At 45.4% G+C, this 16,346-nt stretch overlaps 1 protein-coding gene across 3 annotated transcripts in view; it reads right to left on the minus strand.

The window, feature by feature from the left end:
- Positions 1–443: 443 nt before the first annotated feature.
- The window catches only part of PLK4 (polo like kinase 4), a 107,731-nt gene continuing 91,828 nt past the window's right edge, over positions 444–16,346 (minus strand). For 2 of the 3 annotated variants that reach the window (XM_069242316.1, XM_069242327.1), the window contains one exon: positions 875–1,107. In XM_069242316.1, the coding sequence (XP_069098417.1) occupies positions 1,008–1,107 (100 nt within the window). In that variant the 3' untranslated portion in view covers positions 875–1,007. Of the gene's footprint in view, positions 1,108–16,346 lie in introns of all 3 variants that reach the window. The other variant, XM_069242322.1, reaches the window with a different exon arrangement.

Genomic DNA, 16,346 nt, shown 5'->3' on the forward strand with positions numbered 1-16,346 from the left:
GCATTTTCACCAAGTCTGATCGAAGGAACATGGGCACATCTACACACAGTATTAAGGAGACTATTTACTAGTTCCTTAGACTTTTTAAATGCCTCTGGTCACAAATCTTCTCAACTGCTGTACTCCTATCCCTGCTGCATTAGTTATGTCTTGCCCCTCACCTTTACGTGGCATAACTTGCGTTTTGCATGCTCTTAAACTCACAGGAATGGTCTAACTCGCATCAGATTAAAACCAATGCCATGACAGTCTCAATGTTAGTTGACAGCCTCCGTCCAAGCCATTAATTTATCTCACCTAAGTGGGGCAACGAAGTTACAACATAACAAGCAGCAACTTTGTAACTTGATAACGTGATATATGAATTGGCAGCACACACAATAGCAATTGCTAATTAAAAAATAATGGTAGTAAAATGGACAGCACGCTTGAGCCGACCAAGCCACATTTTTTCCACTGCATTTATTTTTCATAATGCTTTTGCAGTAATATTTCATAAGAAACTGTTCCTACAAAAATATAAATTAAACAATATAAAACAAAATTTACATCTGTGCATATATTACTAGTAAACATTATACAGTTATTTACATGTACAAATACAAAATTGGAAATAACGCTCACTATTTTCCCTGATTGGCTTTTAGTACTGGGGTGGAGCATTGACAACTGTACAGTTTTCTTTTTATTCTGTTCTTGGAGGGCTATCAATAAGAACTATGTTTTCAGAGGAACAAATTTACCTGAAAGTGCGCATTAAAATGGACAAACAAGACAACGCTTAAGAATAGCTTTCAGTGTTGGATGCCAAGGCAAAATCAATTATCCACCTAGATAAATTTCACTCTACCACTGTGACGGACTGGAACACCGTTTGAGCTAAAAAAATACATTACAGTTCGGGCAAAACGTCAAATTAACAAGTGTGCTACTTGTTTTAGGAATCCTGTGCAGACAATGTGCCTTGTTTGTCACTGCGTAACAGTCAACGGGTTAATTTAGTTTCTTCAGTGGTGAGCTGATGGACTAGCAAACAACACGAGGATAGAGGAAAGACAGTGCAGTTTGCTCTTGATATATTCGGGTAGCTTGTCATTTTCACCGTACCTGCAAAAAAAACAAAAAAAAAGTATTACAATATTTACGATAAGGAAAAGTTACTTTTATACCTCTTGATCGTGGAAATCTTCACCGAGTTCATAAATAGCTGTGCCTGCAATCAGAATTCCAATACAGAGTATACGAAAGAGGCCTTCAAAATGGGGGAGGTTCTGAAATGATCGGAGGGGAGGGAGAAAGGCTCCGGCAGTTCGCCACTCTCTAAATCGGCTTAATTGTAATGCATTGACTGGAAATAGGTGTGAAAGTGGGAGGATAGAGGGCTCCAGACGGACCCTCATTGTCACCATACCCGATTTCTGATAAGGTATTACACCGTGAATACTTTTACATTTTTAAGTAGTCGTGGCTGCCTCCAGCATGTTGGTAATCATGCATTTGACTTCATTTTTAAAAAGGGATAACTGAACATAACTGCAATCTTTGAATTGCTAAATATGTTGAAAGCTGCCAGTTATAAAATAATTATGAGAAACACATGTTCATCTGAACATATTTAATACGGATAATTAAAAGCAGTTTGCCAGATTTAAGATATCAGCCTTCTAACATGTTTAATGTCTTTTTTTAGAGTCTATAGACGATTAAGAAAATTAGCTGATAGGAACACAAACTTACAAAAAGAATAGAGAAAAACTGCAAAAGCAGAAAGTCAGACGCATGAATGAGAGGCGGACAGTGAATTGATAATTACCCTTTACAAATATTCTCAGTCTCTAGGAAGTAGTATCTTGGAAAAATGTCTAATGATCACGTGGGTGTTTTGCCAATTGCAGAAATGTGAACGTTTCTAAAAACGGAAGGACATCTCCTGCGTGAGGAATATGGTAAAATGACGTCTGCTTGAATACTTCTTTTTAATTAATTGTCAAAAAACAAGGGAAAATGTTTCTTAAAAGCCAGATGACACTGCAAAAATTACCGTATGGTCACTTTGTTCGAAATGGAACGTAGCTCTTAAAATGTCTCTGGACGTAGAGCTGAAATCCTTTCTTTAGCAAGTGTTGCCTAAGACGATCTCTTTAACTTTCAGTGACCTACAGTCAATGTATAGCTCTTAAAATGTCTCTGGACGTAGGGCTGAAATCCTTTCTTTAGCAAGTGTTGCCTAAGACGATCTCTTTAACTTTCAGTGACCTACAGTCAATGTATAGCTCTTAAAATGTCTCTGGACGTAGGGCTGAAATCCTTTCTTTAGCAAGTGTTGCCTAAGACGATCTCTTTAACTTTCAGTGACCTACAGTCAATGTCCGGGCTGACCACACTTCGTGGGCGCTAACCTGGCTGCGAGGTCCTCAACCACGTTCAAATTAATAACGTAGTCATAGTTAGGAAACATTTTAAAACTAGCCTTTTTTTTTTACCTCTAATATATTAAAGCTCAGAGGATTGTGTAAGAGTACTGGACGTTAGATGTGCATTCGTAGTACGGTCTGAATTTGTTTGCCAAAAATAAACAAAAACAAAATCAAGTAATGATTCTGACAAATCAATGTCGGATTATGGCAAGTGTAAGCCAGTATCAACTCGCTCTAAAACGTCTTCCTCTGTATTTCTTGAGATGTGTGAGAATCATTCAAGAAGGAGTTGAGAATAAATATTAAGAGGGTTCACATAACTTTCAAGTATGAGCCTCTAAAGACTGCGCTAAGAGGTTTAATGCTAAAATATATTAAATGGTTGAAAATTCACCTCTGGTATCAACTGACATACTGGGTTGAGCAATGCATGGCTCCTTCCAATATAACTTTACCTTCCAGTCTTTGTTCTCAAGTAAATTGTTTTTTGTTTTTTTTTTGCACAAAAGATCATCCACAGTGTTAGTTGTGATATAAACGCACCTTTCTGTCACTAGGTGGTGAAAATGAAAAGCTACTTACCTGCAGTAACATTCTTTCTGGAAGATATCTAAAGGAAGATTCCTCACCTGTAGAATAAGTCCGACTGAATCCGGATACTGCAAAGCTCTCTCTGCACCATTAGGGGCATTGGCTCCTTGTTTCTAGAAGAGGCTTCAGATAACGTCACTAAAGCCATACAGCACCCACCCTTCGCAATAACATCAGTTTCTATCCACTCTTTTCCGGCGGCCTTTGATGTAAACAGGGCAGACTGACATTGATATACTGCAGTACCAAAATAGATGTGTATTTGGGATCTTATTAACCTTGCCCTGTAACTATCCATCAAACAAGGAGGTGGGTTGGTGGGGAATCTGCAGGTAGACTGATTATGCACCAGAAAGATCATTACAGCTGGTCAGTAACTTTCTTCTGAAGGATTCTTCTACCTGCAGATTCCTCACCTGTAGAATATATTCCATAGTTGAACCAAACTAGGAAGAGGGTTGTGGGATGGTTATGCCGGAAATCCTGCAACGCCAGTCTGCTAAAATGACTGTCTCCGCACCTCATAATCCATGCAGTAATGCTTGGCGAATGTGTGCAGAGATGCCCATATAACTGCCTTGCATCTCTCTGCAATTGAGACTCCTCTGGCAAAGGCAGAAGTGGTGGTGTTGGCCCTGGTCGGATGGGGCTGGACCCTTCTGGAGGTTCCTTCTGGGTCAGCACATAGCAGGTCTTAATGTAGGAGAATCCACCTAGAAAGGGTCATTTTCTGCAATACTTTGCCTCTATTGTCACCACAGTGCCCCCGCGAAGAGCTGGTCATCCAGTCATGAGCCCTTGGTGGTTGACCACCCACAGAGGGTCCAACCTTTGCCGCCACACCTCTGTTTTTGTGGTATTGGGTGGGGTACAGACAGATGATGGCTGACTCAGATGGAAGGGAGTCACCACCTTAGTTCAAAAAGCAGCCTGGATTCTCTAACAAGTCAGGGTAAAATGTGGGTGGGAAAGAAGAGCCTGCAACTTTTTCACCCATCTGGCTCAAGATATCACTACTAGAAAATCTTCAAGATCAACATTGGTAAGGACAACAATGTAGAAGTTTAAAGGCTGTTAAAACTAAATTAAAGGTCCCTCTGGGGCGCAACAAAGTGGCCTGGAGGATACAGATTTGTAAGCCCCTTCAGAAAATGCATGACAATGGGTAATTTGAAAAGGAACCGTTGGTCTGGCAGACAATGCAGCTAATTATTCCTCGACAGTACCAATAGCAGAACCCCTCTGGGCAAGGGAAAGGGCATACTGAAAAAGGTGTGATAGTATGGCATGCAAAGTGCATACGTTATTATCCGTGCACCATACAACTAAGGTGCTCCATCTACCAGAGTATGCCAGTTTTGTAGAGGGAAGACGCACCAAAAGAATGTCAGCCACTGCCTGTGACAGCAAGAGAGTCAATTGTCCCCAACTGTAGGAAAGTGCCCTTTTTGGCAAGGTTACCCCTCCACCCCTCCCCACATTTTGCCTGATATTGATGCTGACTTGACAGTGTGCGCTGGGATCCTGGTAACCAGGCCCCAGCACCAGTGTTCTTTCCCTAAAACTGTACCATTGTTCCCACAGATAAGTCCCTTGTAAAAGGTACCAGTGGTACCACTGGCTCTGTGACCAGGGAGGGTCACTAAGGGCTGCAGCATGAATTGGGTCACCCTAAGGAACCCTTCACCAAACCCATGCACACTGCAATTGCAGATTGTGTGCTGGTGGGGAGAAGAGGGTAAAGTCGACATGGCATCCCTCCAACTGTGCCATGTCCACCAACCACTGTCTGTGGCATAGGTAAGTCACCGCTAACAGGCCTTACTGCCCTAAGGCAGGGCGCACTATACCACAGGTGATGGCATAGTCGCATGAGCAATATGCCCCTACAGTGTCTAAGTCCATTCTTAGACAATGTAAGTACAGTGTGGCCATACTAGGGTGGCCGACTGCATGGAAAAGGCATCCAGCTGCTCCAGATGCAGTGTATAAACAAAAGGACATACCACCTGATGGGCGTTATCAGTTCACTGTTATGCCCTTTGGTTTAAAGCATGTCACTGCCACCTTCCAAAGGTTGGTGAATCAAGTCCTTGCTCGCCTGGAGTATTTCAGTGCAGCTTAACTTGATGATCTTGCTCTCTTTAGATCCTCCTGGCAAGATCACCTGGAGAAGGTTTTGAAGGCTCTGCGACCAGCAGGCCTCACTATCAAGGCATCTAAGTTCCAGATAGATCAGGGCACTGTTGTATACTTGGACCACCCCTTGTAGGTGAAGGCCAAGTGCAACCCTTACAGCCCAAGATCCAGACAATTCTGGACTGGGAGGCTCCAAAACGCAGACTCAAGTCAGGGCATTCCTTGGTTTGACTGGTTACTATGGGAGGTTTGTGAAGGGGTATGGATCCAATGTGGCCTCACAGAACTGACTTAAAAAAAAAAAAATGCCCAAAAAGGTAAACTCGACTCTTGACTGTCAAAAGGCCTGACACGCCCTGAAGGAGGCAATGTGCTCAACACCAGTTCTTAAAGCTCAATTCTACTCTAGGCAGCTCATTGTGCAGACAGGTGGCCCTGAACATTGGATAGAGCAGTCCTGTCCCAAACCAATGATGATGGCCATGACCAACCTGTTGCTTTCATTACCAAGAGGTTACGTCCCAGGGAGCAGCACTGGAATGCCATTAAGAGGGAGGCCTTTGCTGTGGTCTGGTCCCTGAAAAAGTTGAGACTGTGCTTGTTTGGTACTCACTTTATTGTTCATACTGAACACAGACATCTCAGATGGCTAATGCAAATTAAAGGTGAGAACCCTAAACTTTTGAGATGGTCCATCTCCCTACAGGGAATGGATTTTGCAGTGGAACAGACCAGAGACTTCCCATGCAGAAGGACTTTCCAGGTTTTTCCACTTAGACAATGAAAACTCTATTGGGAAAGGTTAGTCACATATCCTCTTTTGTTTGGGAGGGAGGTTGTGTAGGAAAGTGCCCTTTTTGGCATGGTTACCCCCCACTTATTGCCCGATATTGATGCCGACTTGAAATTGTGCTGGGATCCTGCTAACCAGGCCCCAGCACCAGTGTTCTTTCCCTAAAACTGTACCATTGTTCCCACAATTGGCACACCCTCCTGGTACACAACGTAGTCCCTTGTAAAAAGTACCAGTGGTACCAAGGGCTGTGTGACCAGGGAGGGTCCCTACGGGCTGCAGCATGTATTGTGCCACCCTAAGGGACCCCTCACCAAATACATGCACACTGCCATTTCAGATTGTGTATGCTGTGGGGAGAAAAAGTTAGCGTCGACAGCATCCGTCCCAGGGTTCCATGCCAACCAACCATTGCCTGTGGCATAGGTAAGTCACCCCTCTAGCAGGCCTTACAGCCCTAAGGCAGGGTGCACTATACCACAGGCAAGGGCATAACTGGATGAGCAATATGCCCCTACAGTGTCTAAGTCCATTCTTAGACATTGTAAGTGCAGTGTGGCCATAAGTATATGGTCTGGGAGTTTATCATTACGAACTCCACAGCTCCATGATGGCTTCACTGAAGACTGGGAAGTTTGGTATCAAATTTCTCAGAACAATAAACCCACACTGATAACAGTGTTGGATTTGTTGTACAATGCACCCAGAGGGCATCTTAGAGATGATCCATGTATTTTAACCAACCCTTTAGTGTAAGGCTGACCAGTCTGTGCCAGCCTGCCACTAAAAGATGAGTTTCTGACCCCATGGGGTGAGGGCTACGTGACCTCTGGAGTCAGACACAAGACCTGCTCTGGGTGGAGGTGCATCACACCTCCCCCCCTGCAGAACTGTCACACTTGGCGGTGAGCTTCAAAGGCTCAGGCCTTCTGTTACAGTGCCCCAGGGAACTCCAGCTAGTGGAGATGGCCTCCCCCCTCCACTGGAGCCCCCCTGTTTTGCAGCATGTCCGGTAGGAAAATTAGGTAAAACAGGGATGAGTGACCACTCCAGCTAGAACCACCCCTAAGGTGTTCAGAGCTGAAGTGACACCCCCTCCCTGCAGAATCCTCCATCTAGTTTGGAGGACAGGGACCAATCGGGTTAGGAATGTGCCCCCCTCCCCTAACCCCAAAGCGAGTGGGCACAGGAAGGGTGTAGCCACCGTCAGGGACAGTAGCCATTCGCTACTGACTCCTGTAACATCCCTGAATCTAGGATTTAAGGGCTCCCCTGAACCTAGCTCACTAGATTCCTGGTGACCTCAAGTGAAGAAGGAAAAAGAAGGACTGCTAAGCTGACCCCTCAGCAGTGAAGCCTCCAGACAACAACTGTCTTGGCCCCAGCCCTACCGACGTGTCTGCATCTTCAAGGACTATACCAGAAGGTGACGCATCCAGCAGGACGAGCAACCTCTCCAAACCCCCAGAGGACTGCCTGCCCACCAGAGGACCAAGAACTCCAGTGGACAGCAGCCCTGTTCAGAAGAAACCCTCCAAAAGGACTCCAGAACTGCCCCAGATATGCGAGTCTTGCTCACTCTGCATCAGACACCCACAGCCCATGTCCAGGTGGCCCACAGCAGGTCCCCAAGCGACCCGGACCTTGTTTCCACCCTGGGTTGACCCCTCCTAGCTAACACGATGCTGCTTGTAGCCTAAATCCGGCAGACCCCACTGAGAGAACCAGAAAAAGATTCCCTATGCCTAAAGTTACTCCTGCACCCACAGCCCCCTGGCCTTGGGTAATCCAACCACCGGTTCAGCAAACATTCAGCAGGCAGCCCCTCCTCCTTGTCCAGCCTGTGGTTCTCAGAACAGACAACCAGGACCCAGCCTGCAGCATCTTTGTGACGCCCTCCCCCCAGGGTCCCCCTATTGAAAAGCATTGGGGGCCAGATGCTGTGTTTGCACCCTGCACCAGTGCTGCTGAGGGTGTGTGTTTGGTGCCAACCTGTACCCCCCTTTCAGAAAAATGCACTGTCAACTTTTAAAAGTGAAAAGTGTTACTTGCCTGTAAACCACTTTCTTTGCCACATCTAAACAAAGTGCTATTGATAAATATGTTCGATGCTTGCAAATGTACTTACCGGCAACAAATCCTTTTGGTTCTAGAAATAAAGTAACACAATATATTTTTCCAATATAAATACATTGGCCTGGAGTGAGTCAATAAATGAGGTACATAGTCAATGACTGTGTGCACAACAAATGCATTGCACTACCCTCTGATAAGCCTAACTGCTCTACCACACTTCCACAAGAGAGCATTAGTATTATCTACTTTAGCCTCTGGAGAACCCCTGGACTCTGTACACAGTATATCTCATTTTGATATAGTATAGCCAGATTCCTACTCCACTCAATCTCCAGGCATGAGGGTACAGTCCTCAGAGACTGGGGTGCAAAACCACCCCATCTGACTAGGTGAGATCTGGTTAAAATGGCAGCTTAAGCAGTAGCGCAGGAAAAAGGTCAGGTCTGCAAACCACACCCTTTTTGGCCAATCTGGATAATGAGAATGATTTGGTCTTGGTAAATCTTCACAACTTGAAAAATCAAGGGTATCCGGCGTGGGGGGCCAATACAGCAGAAAGTACCACCTAAATTGAAACATGTCCCCCAAGGCTCCCTTCAATGGATACAGAGAGTACAGAACTGTGGTCATTGAGCATTTTCAGAGGAGATGAACAATTCCACCTGAAGAGACACCTACTGGGTGAAGATGTCCTGGACTGCCTCTGGTAAAAGACACCACTTGTGATAAGCAAGATAACACTGGCTCAGGCTGTCAGATCTGAGATTCAGAAATGCCACTAAGAGTCTCAACGCTTTCAGGGAAAGGAGGTGTGACCCTACTTCCCCTTGCTTGTTCTAATAACACGTGGCTGTCATATTAGTCAACAAGATTTGGACGGACCGACTTTGGAAGGAGGGGCAGAAAGCCTTAAATGTCAACACTCACCAACAGTTCTAACAGCTCGATGTGAAGAACTTGTTCTTTCAGTTCAGTGGCCTTTGATCCCCAGGTGAGCTTCCCCACTGTGAGGTGTAGGCATGTTACTACTGCTGCCACAGGTGGTGAGTGGGGAAGAGAAGGGCATACTGCAACTCCTGTTCGCCTCGTTCCCCCACCAAACCACTTCAGCCACAGCACTGGGGGAGATCGTGATATAGGAAGACAGAGCCCCCCACCACACAGTAGCCACTACCTGCAGAGGCACCACTGCAGAAGCCTTGTAGAAACATACATATGTGACTAGGAGAAAGCAGAAATCCAGCAGATCTAGGAAATATGGTACTCTCATAGTAATATAGTACTCTCATAGTACTGGAAAGCTTGCACATTTTTGGAAGGAAGGGACCATCTCCTTTATGTCTGCAATCCTTTGATGGAATGGGATTGGGGGTGGGGGTGGGCAGGCAAAGAACACAGGAAGACCTAGAGAAGTTGAGGGCATCAGGTGAGATTTGGGCTCACTGATGGAAAAGGCCAAGTTGTACAGCAGGGACAATGTTCACTGCAAATGGCAGGACAGCTTCAATCAGTTTCAAATGGCAACACAGCTTCGATCAGCCAGTTGTCCAGGTATGGAGAAACTGGGATGCCAGCTTCAGATGGGCCGCAACCACTTCCATCATCTTAGTGAACACTTGTGGTGCCAATGTTAAGGCTAAGGGAAGCACTGCAGACTTGTACAAATTAGAACCTGCTACGAAGCACAAACCTCTGATGCAACTATAGGATTGGGATGTGGAAATACACACCCTGCAGGTCGAGTGACGCCATCTAGTCTTCAGCTTCCAATAACAGCAACGCTTGGGCTAAGGTCAGCATCTTGAACTTCTCTTTTTTGAGGGAGTTCAACTCCCTGCTGTCCCGCATCGGATTGTAGGAAAGTACTGTCTTTCTTTGCATGGTTACCCCCTTTTTCTGCCGGATGTCAATGTGTTTGACTGTGTTCACTGGGATCCTGCTAACCAGGACCCCAGTGATTATCCTCGCTCTCTTAAACAGCAGACTTATCCAGCAAATTCCAAAAGAGACTCTGAAACTGCTAAAACCTGACACCTGAAGTCACCACTGCACCCTCTGTCTCAGACATGAGTTTATGTGGACCACTGGTGCAAAAGGTTAACCAGCCCTTCAGAGTCTAAGTCCATCATGGTTTTACCCCGCCTGCAATCTTAACACCCCCTGGTTCCCAACTGTGCCAGAACAGAACACCTTTAACCTAAGGACATCTCTGCACCGGTTACCCCCTGAGCCGTGGAGAAGAGGACCAAAGCTGCCTACTTTGCCCAAGCATCGTGAGGCTTGAGCCCTGCTGTTGGTTCAGTCCAACTGGACTCCTGGCCAGAGCCTGCAGCCTTTTTTTTTGCAGTGACGAATCCCCATATATAAACGCATTGGGCACCAACGCTGTTTTGCACTCTGCACCTGGCTGCCCCTGTCCCGCTGGGGGTGTACTACGAGTGCTGCCTGGGCCTTGCCCTCTACTCACCTTAACTTCTGGAGATTAGTCTTGTAAGCCGCTGTACTCTACCTGTTTTGCAAACTTGATTTTTCTTCCCATAGGATAACATTGCAGAACTCAGAAATTGCACTGTGTCCACTTTTTAAAGTGAAAAGAATTCCTATTTAAAAACTTACTTACCTGAACAATTTTCTATGATGCCTAAACATAGATACTTGCTATTTTTATAAACTGGTGTGGATCTCCTTGAGGAGTCAGACGTCTCATTTATTGACTATTGTGTGTGTTTGTAGATGTATTGCACTCCTCTGTGCTAAGCCTAAGGCTGCTCGACTACACTACCCCTAAATAGAGCACCTTGGGATTGCATAGCAAGCCCTGTCCACTCACTGGGGAACCCATGGACCCTTTACACGGTATTCACATACCACATAAAGGGCCAGCTTCCTAAGTAACTTGTTCAACTGATACAAGACTTCTAGCAGCAGATTCGCTACCTTTGAATAGATATCCAAGCAATTTCATCCCCGAAGTAGGTCTGCGAACCAATTTAAAACGAGAAAGTCCTGCAGGACCGAATGAGCAGAGTGCTCGTCCCTACGGACCTCACTGTCCAGGCAGCGTTTGGTAAACATGTGTAGAGATGCCCACATCACTGCATGACAAATGTCCAGGACCGGAACTCTGCATGCTAATGCTGTGGTCGCAACTTTAGCTTTGGTGGACTGAGCTTGCAAGCCCTCAGGAGGTTGCTTTTGGGCTACTGTATAGCAGATCTTAATGCAGAGTATGACCCATCTGGAGATGGTCCACTTCTGCACAGCCCACCTTTCTTGGCACCCACATACCCCACGAAGAGTTGGTCATCCATCAGGAACTCTTTTGTACGATCAAGGTAGAACACCAACGCTCTTTTTGAGTCGAGGCTGTGCAGTCTCTCCTCTTCCTTAGAAGGATATGTGGGTGGGTAAAAAGTAGGCAAGGTGATAGAGTGGCCTAAATTAAAAGGTGTGAAATTTTTTTGCAGAAAAGAGGCCCAAGTGCGAAGCACCACTTTGTCAGGATAGATAGAGGTAAGGAGGCTTAGATAAGGTCTGCAGCTCACTCACTCTGCAGGCAGATGTAACTGCCACAAGGAAGGCGGTTTTCAAAGTGAGAAGCCTGAGGGGATAGTTGTGAAGAGGCTCAAAGGCAGCGCACATCAAAAAGTTCAGAACCAAATTCAGATCATACTGGGGCATAATGAATAGGGATGGAGGGAAGAGGTGAGTAAGACCTTTGGGTAACTTAAGTTCTATCGAAGTAGCAGCATGAGTGGAAGGTTCAGAATAAACTTTCGCACCATGTTTCTGTGAAGTAGAAGGAACTTCCTGTGTTTTTTCCTTCAGAGTGTGCACTTTTTTGGCTGCCTTACTTCTTTTTGGAGGAAAAACTCTCCACAGATCTTTTCCTCTTTCTTGATGCCACAGAGGTGTCGCTGTCATCATCATCAGAGGGATTCGCTCTGGATTTACGTTTTTGAAGCCAAAGCACGAGTCTGGCCTCTCTGTCCCTCAAAGTTTGGAGAAGAAAGGTTCTACAAATTTTACAGTCTCACCTTGTGCTCTGGGTGAAGACAGTAAATGCAATCCCTGTAAGGGTCCTCACCATGAAGCCTTAGCTTACCACAGGTGTTGCAGGGTCAAAATAAACCTTTCTTGGCTGTAGACATGTTGAAAACACAGCTGTCGATGTAGAAAAACAATTTTCTAAAATTTCCTGTCAGGAAAAGGTAAACTGGGCAGAGCTCAGGGAGGCCCCCTTACACACGACGTCCTGTAAAAAAATTTAGACTGGAGAAATGTCAAATTCTATTTTATTACTAAAGTTCAGTAAAATTGACATGAGAGTAACGGTTAAGTGGCACAGATTTCATGTAACTTACTATACAAAATGAAAAGCTCTTAATCATGAGGCCTTTTTCAAGTGGTTTTACATTACTGCAAAATCTTAAATCCTTACTTCTAGGTTTGTAAATACTTTATTATAACAAGTATAAGTGAAAAACTGCACATCTTATTATATATGGTTTAGGACATGGCAGAGTATGATCTGCAATGTATGGGGGAGAGGCATCATGACCCCAGCCTTGAAGAGATAGATATATATATATATATATATATATATATATATATCCGAAGAAGTCTTTTCGAGTCACGGGACCGAGTGACTCCTCCCTTTCGGCTCCATTGCGCATGGGCGTCGACTCCATCTTAGATGGTTTTAATTCTGCCATCGGGTTCGGACGTGTTCCTCTTCGCTCCGTATTTCGAATCGGGAAAGTTAGCTAAGTATCGAAAATTCGTCGGTATTGTTCTTGTTCTGTACTGGTTTAGTTTTAGGGTATCGGCACCGACATCAAGACCGTTTCGGCGGTCCTTCAGGGCTTCCACTCTTCATCGAGGCCGGGTCTGCCTGACCACACCCGTCGTCCAAGACTAATGGACCGGACCCCCTTCCGTTTCTGTCCTAAGTGTCACGCCAAGTATCCTTATACAGACAAGCACCAGGTCTGTAACCTGTGTTTGTCGCCCGAACACAGAGGATACTTGTGAAGCTTGCCGAGCGTTTCGATCAAAGAAAACCTTGAGATCGACACGCAAGAAGACTACAAATGGCGTCGAAGCCGAAACAAGAGCTCGACGTCGAGGAGGAAGAAAGAATCTCCATCCAAAAAACAGACTCGGATGAATCCTACGGTGAACGACCCTCAATGGTGCAACGAACTGAGCAAACCCGCCCCATCCCAAACCCAGGGTCACGCCAAAAAATTCAAGGCCACGGGATGCCACCGCCAGCAGGCCATGGCTCAACCCATAGAAAAGAAGGTGACCAAATAACATCAGCACCGAAAGGCCAAAGAGTTGCCGAAGACTTCCGACTCCGGTCGAGATTCCGGCACTGAAAAATTTCGGCATCGAGTTGTCGAGCCAAGCAAGCCCAGAGAAAGCTCCTCGGAACCGAAAAAGACAATTACATTAGGAATTTCGGTACCGAAAAAAACGGCTTCGGAGCCGAAACGATCATCATACACTGAGGAGCAAGGGCTTTCGATGCAGCTCAAAGAAAGTCATAGATTTGAGCAAGATCTGGATGTAGAAGAACCTGACCAAACGCAACAAAGGTTACAAATCCAGAAGGATACAGGGAAGATACAGACCATCCCTCCACTCAAATCTAAAAGAAAACTAGCCTTTCAAGAATCAGAAATGCAACCAAAAGCCAAAGTGGTTAGAGACAAGCCACCACAAGTCTCACCACAACCATCTCCACTGCATTCACTACACTTGTCACCAGTGGGTACACCGATAACGCAGTCACCCACAAAAACTGGGATGACCCAAGATGATGCTGATGCATGGGATCCATACGACCTACCTATATTGGACAACAGCCCAGAGTGTTATCCAACCAAGCCTTCACCACCAGAGGACAGTACAGCATATACGCAAGTACTAGCCAGGGCAGCTACGTTCCATAACGTAACGATGCACTCTGAACCAGTGGAGGATGACTTCCTTTTCAACACTCTGGCATCCACCCACGCATCCTATCAAAGCCTGCCAATGCTGCCGGGCATGCTCAAGCACGCACTGAGCCTGTCAAGGGAAGAGCTATCACACCGAGGGTCGAAAAGAAATATAAACTACCCCCGACAGACCCAGTGTTTATAACGCAACAGCTCACTCCGGACTCAGTGGTTGTGGGGGCTGCAAGAAAAAGGGCAAACTCACAATCATCAGGGGACAAAGTCGAAAGTTCGACGCAGCGGGCAAGAGAGTGGCATCACAAGCAGCCAATCAATGGCGAATTGCAAATTCGCAAGCCCTACTTGCACGCTACGACAGGGCACACTGGGACGAGATGCAAGACATCATCCAGCATTTGCCCAAGGAACACCAAAAACGTGCCCAGCAAGTAGTTGAAGAGGGACAGGCCATATCAAACAATCAGATACGGTCTGCATTAGACTCTGCAGATACAGCAGCACGGACAGTCAACACGGCTGTAACAATTCGAAGGCATGCATGACTGCGAAGTTATGGTTTCAAACCAGAAATACAACAGGCGGTACTAAATATGCCGTTTAACCAACATCAGTTGTTTGGGCCGGAAGTCGATACTGCGATCGATAAGATGAAAAAAAGACACAGACACGGTCAAAGCCATGGGCGCGCTTTACTCCCCACAATTCAGAGGCACTTTTAGGAAACCACAATTTATAGGGGGGGTTTCGGCAACAGACATCTGAACCATCCACCTCCAAACAAAACCCACCTACCAGTCACAATACCAAAGAGGGGGGTTTCGTGGTTCCTATAGAGGACAATTTCCAAGACGAAGAGAAAGAGGGAAATTCCAGCCCGCCAAACCAAGCCCTAGCAAACAGTGACTTCAATGTCACACTACCCCAACACTTGTCACCAGTGGGGGGGATGCTAACCAAGTACTACCACAATTGGGCACACATTACCACAGACACGTGGGTCCTATCAATTATCCAACATGGTTATTGCATAGAATTCACAACATTCCCTCCAGATGTTCCACAAAAACCGCACAGATTGTCTCCACAACACTTAGACCTATTACATATAGAGGTCCAAGCACTGCTACAAAAACAAGCCATAGAGCTAGTACCTTATCACCAGAAAGGAACAGGCGTTTACTCCCTGTATTTCCTTATTCCAAAAAAGGGCAAAGCATTAAGGCCTATCTTAGATCTCAGAACACAATCTCTTCATCAAATCAGATCATTTCCATATGGTCACACTTCAAGACGTAGTTCCCTTACAAAAAAAAAGGGGAATACATGACAACACTGGATCTCAAGGATGCGTATTTCCACATACCCATCCATCCATCTCACAGGAAATACCTCAGGTTTGTAATACAAGGCAAACATTATCAATTCAAAGTGCTACCGTTCAGAATAACAGCCCCCAGAGTATTTACAAAATGCCTAGCCATAGTAGCAGCTCATATAAGGAGACAGCACATGCACATATTCCCATATTGGAACGATTAGCTAATAAAAGCCAACACTCAGCAACAATGTCAAATTCACACTCAATACGTCATAGAAACTCTACACAAACTAGGGTTTTCTATAAATTACCAAAAATCACATCTACAACAATCCCAACTACAACAATACTTGGGAGCAACACTCAACACACAAAGAGCAACTGCCACTCCAAGTCCACAAAGAGTTCAGTCGTTCCAAAATGTAAGATCAAGCATGCAACCAAACCAACACTACACAGTAAGGTTTGTGATGAAATTACGAGGCATGATGTCCTCATGCACAGCTATTGTCCCAAACGCAAGACTACACATGCGGCCCTTACAACAGTGCCTAGCAAAACAATGGACGTAGGCACAGGGTCAACTACAAGATCTAGTGTTGATAGACCGCCAAACACACTCCTCTCTTCGGTAGTGGAACCCTGTAAATTTAAACAAAGGCGGCCTTTTCAAGACCCAGTGCTTCACGCCATTATTAAAACAGACGCTTCCATGGTGGGGTGGGGAGCACACCTCAACAATCACAGCATACAAGGTCAATGAGCCAATCAACAAAAACTACTTCACATAAATCACTTGGAACTGCTAGCGGTATTTCTAGCATTAAAAGTGTTTCAACCACTGCTAGCCCACAAACACATTCTTGTCAAGACAGACAATATGACAACAATGTATTATCTAAACAAACGGGGGGGCACACTCGTCACAGCGGTGTCTCAGCACAAAAAAATTGGCATTGGGCAATTCACAACAACATTTGTTTGATAGCACAATACATACCAGGCATTCAAAATCAGTTAGCCGAAAATCTCAGTCGAGATCA

This window comes from Pleurodeles waltl, chromosome 1_2 (genome assembly GCF_031143425.1).
Source record: "Pleurodeles waltl isolate 20211129_DDA chromosome 1_2, aPleWal1.hap1.20221129, whole genome shotgun sequence".
In the NCBI taxonomy this organism is placed as follows: domain Eukaryota; kingdom Metazoa; phylum Chordata; class Amphibia; order Caudata; family Salamandridae; genus Pleurodeles; species Pleurodeles waltl.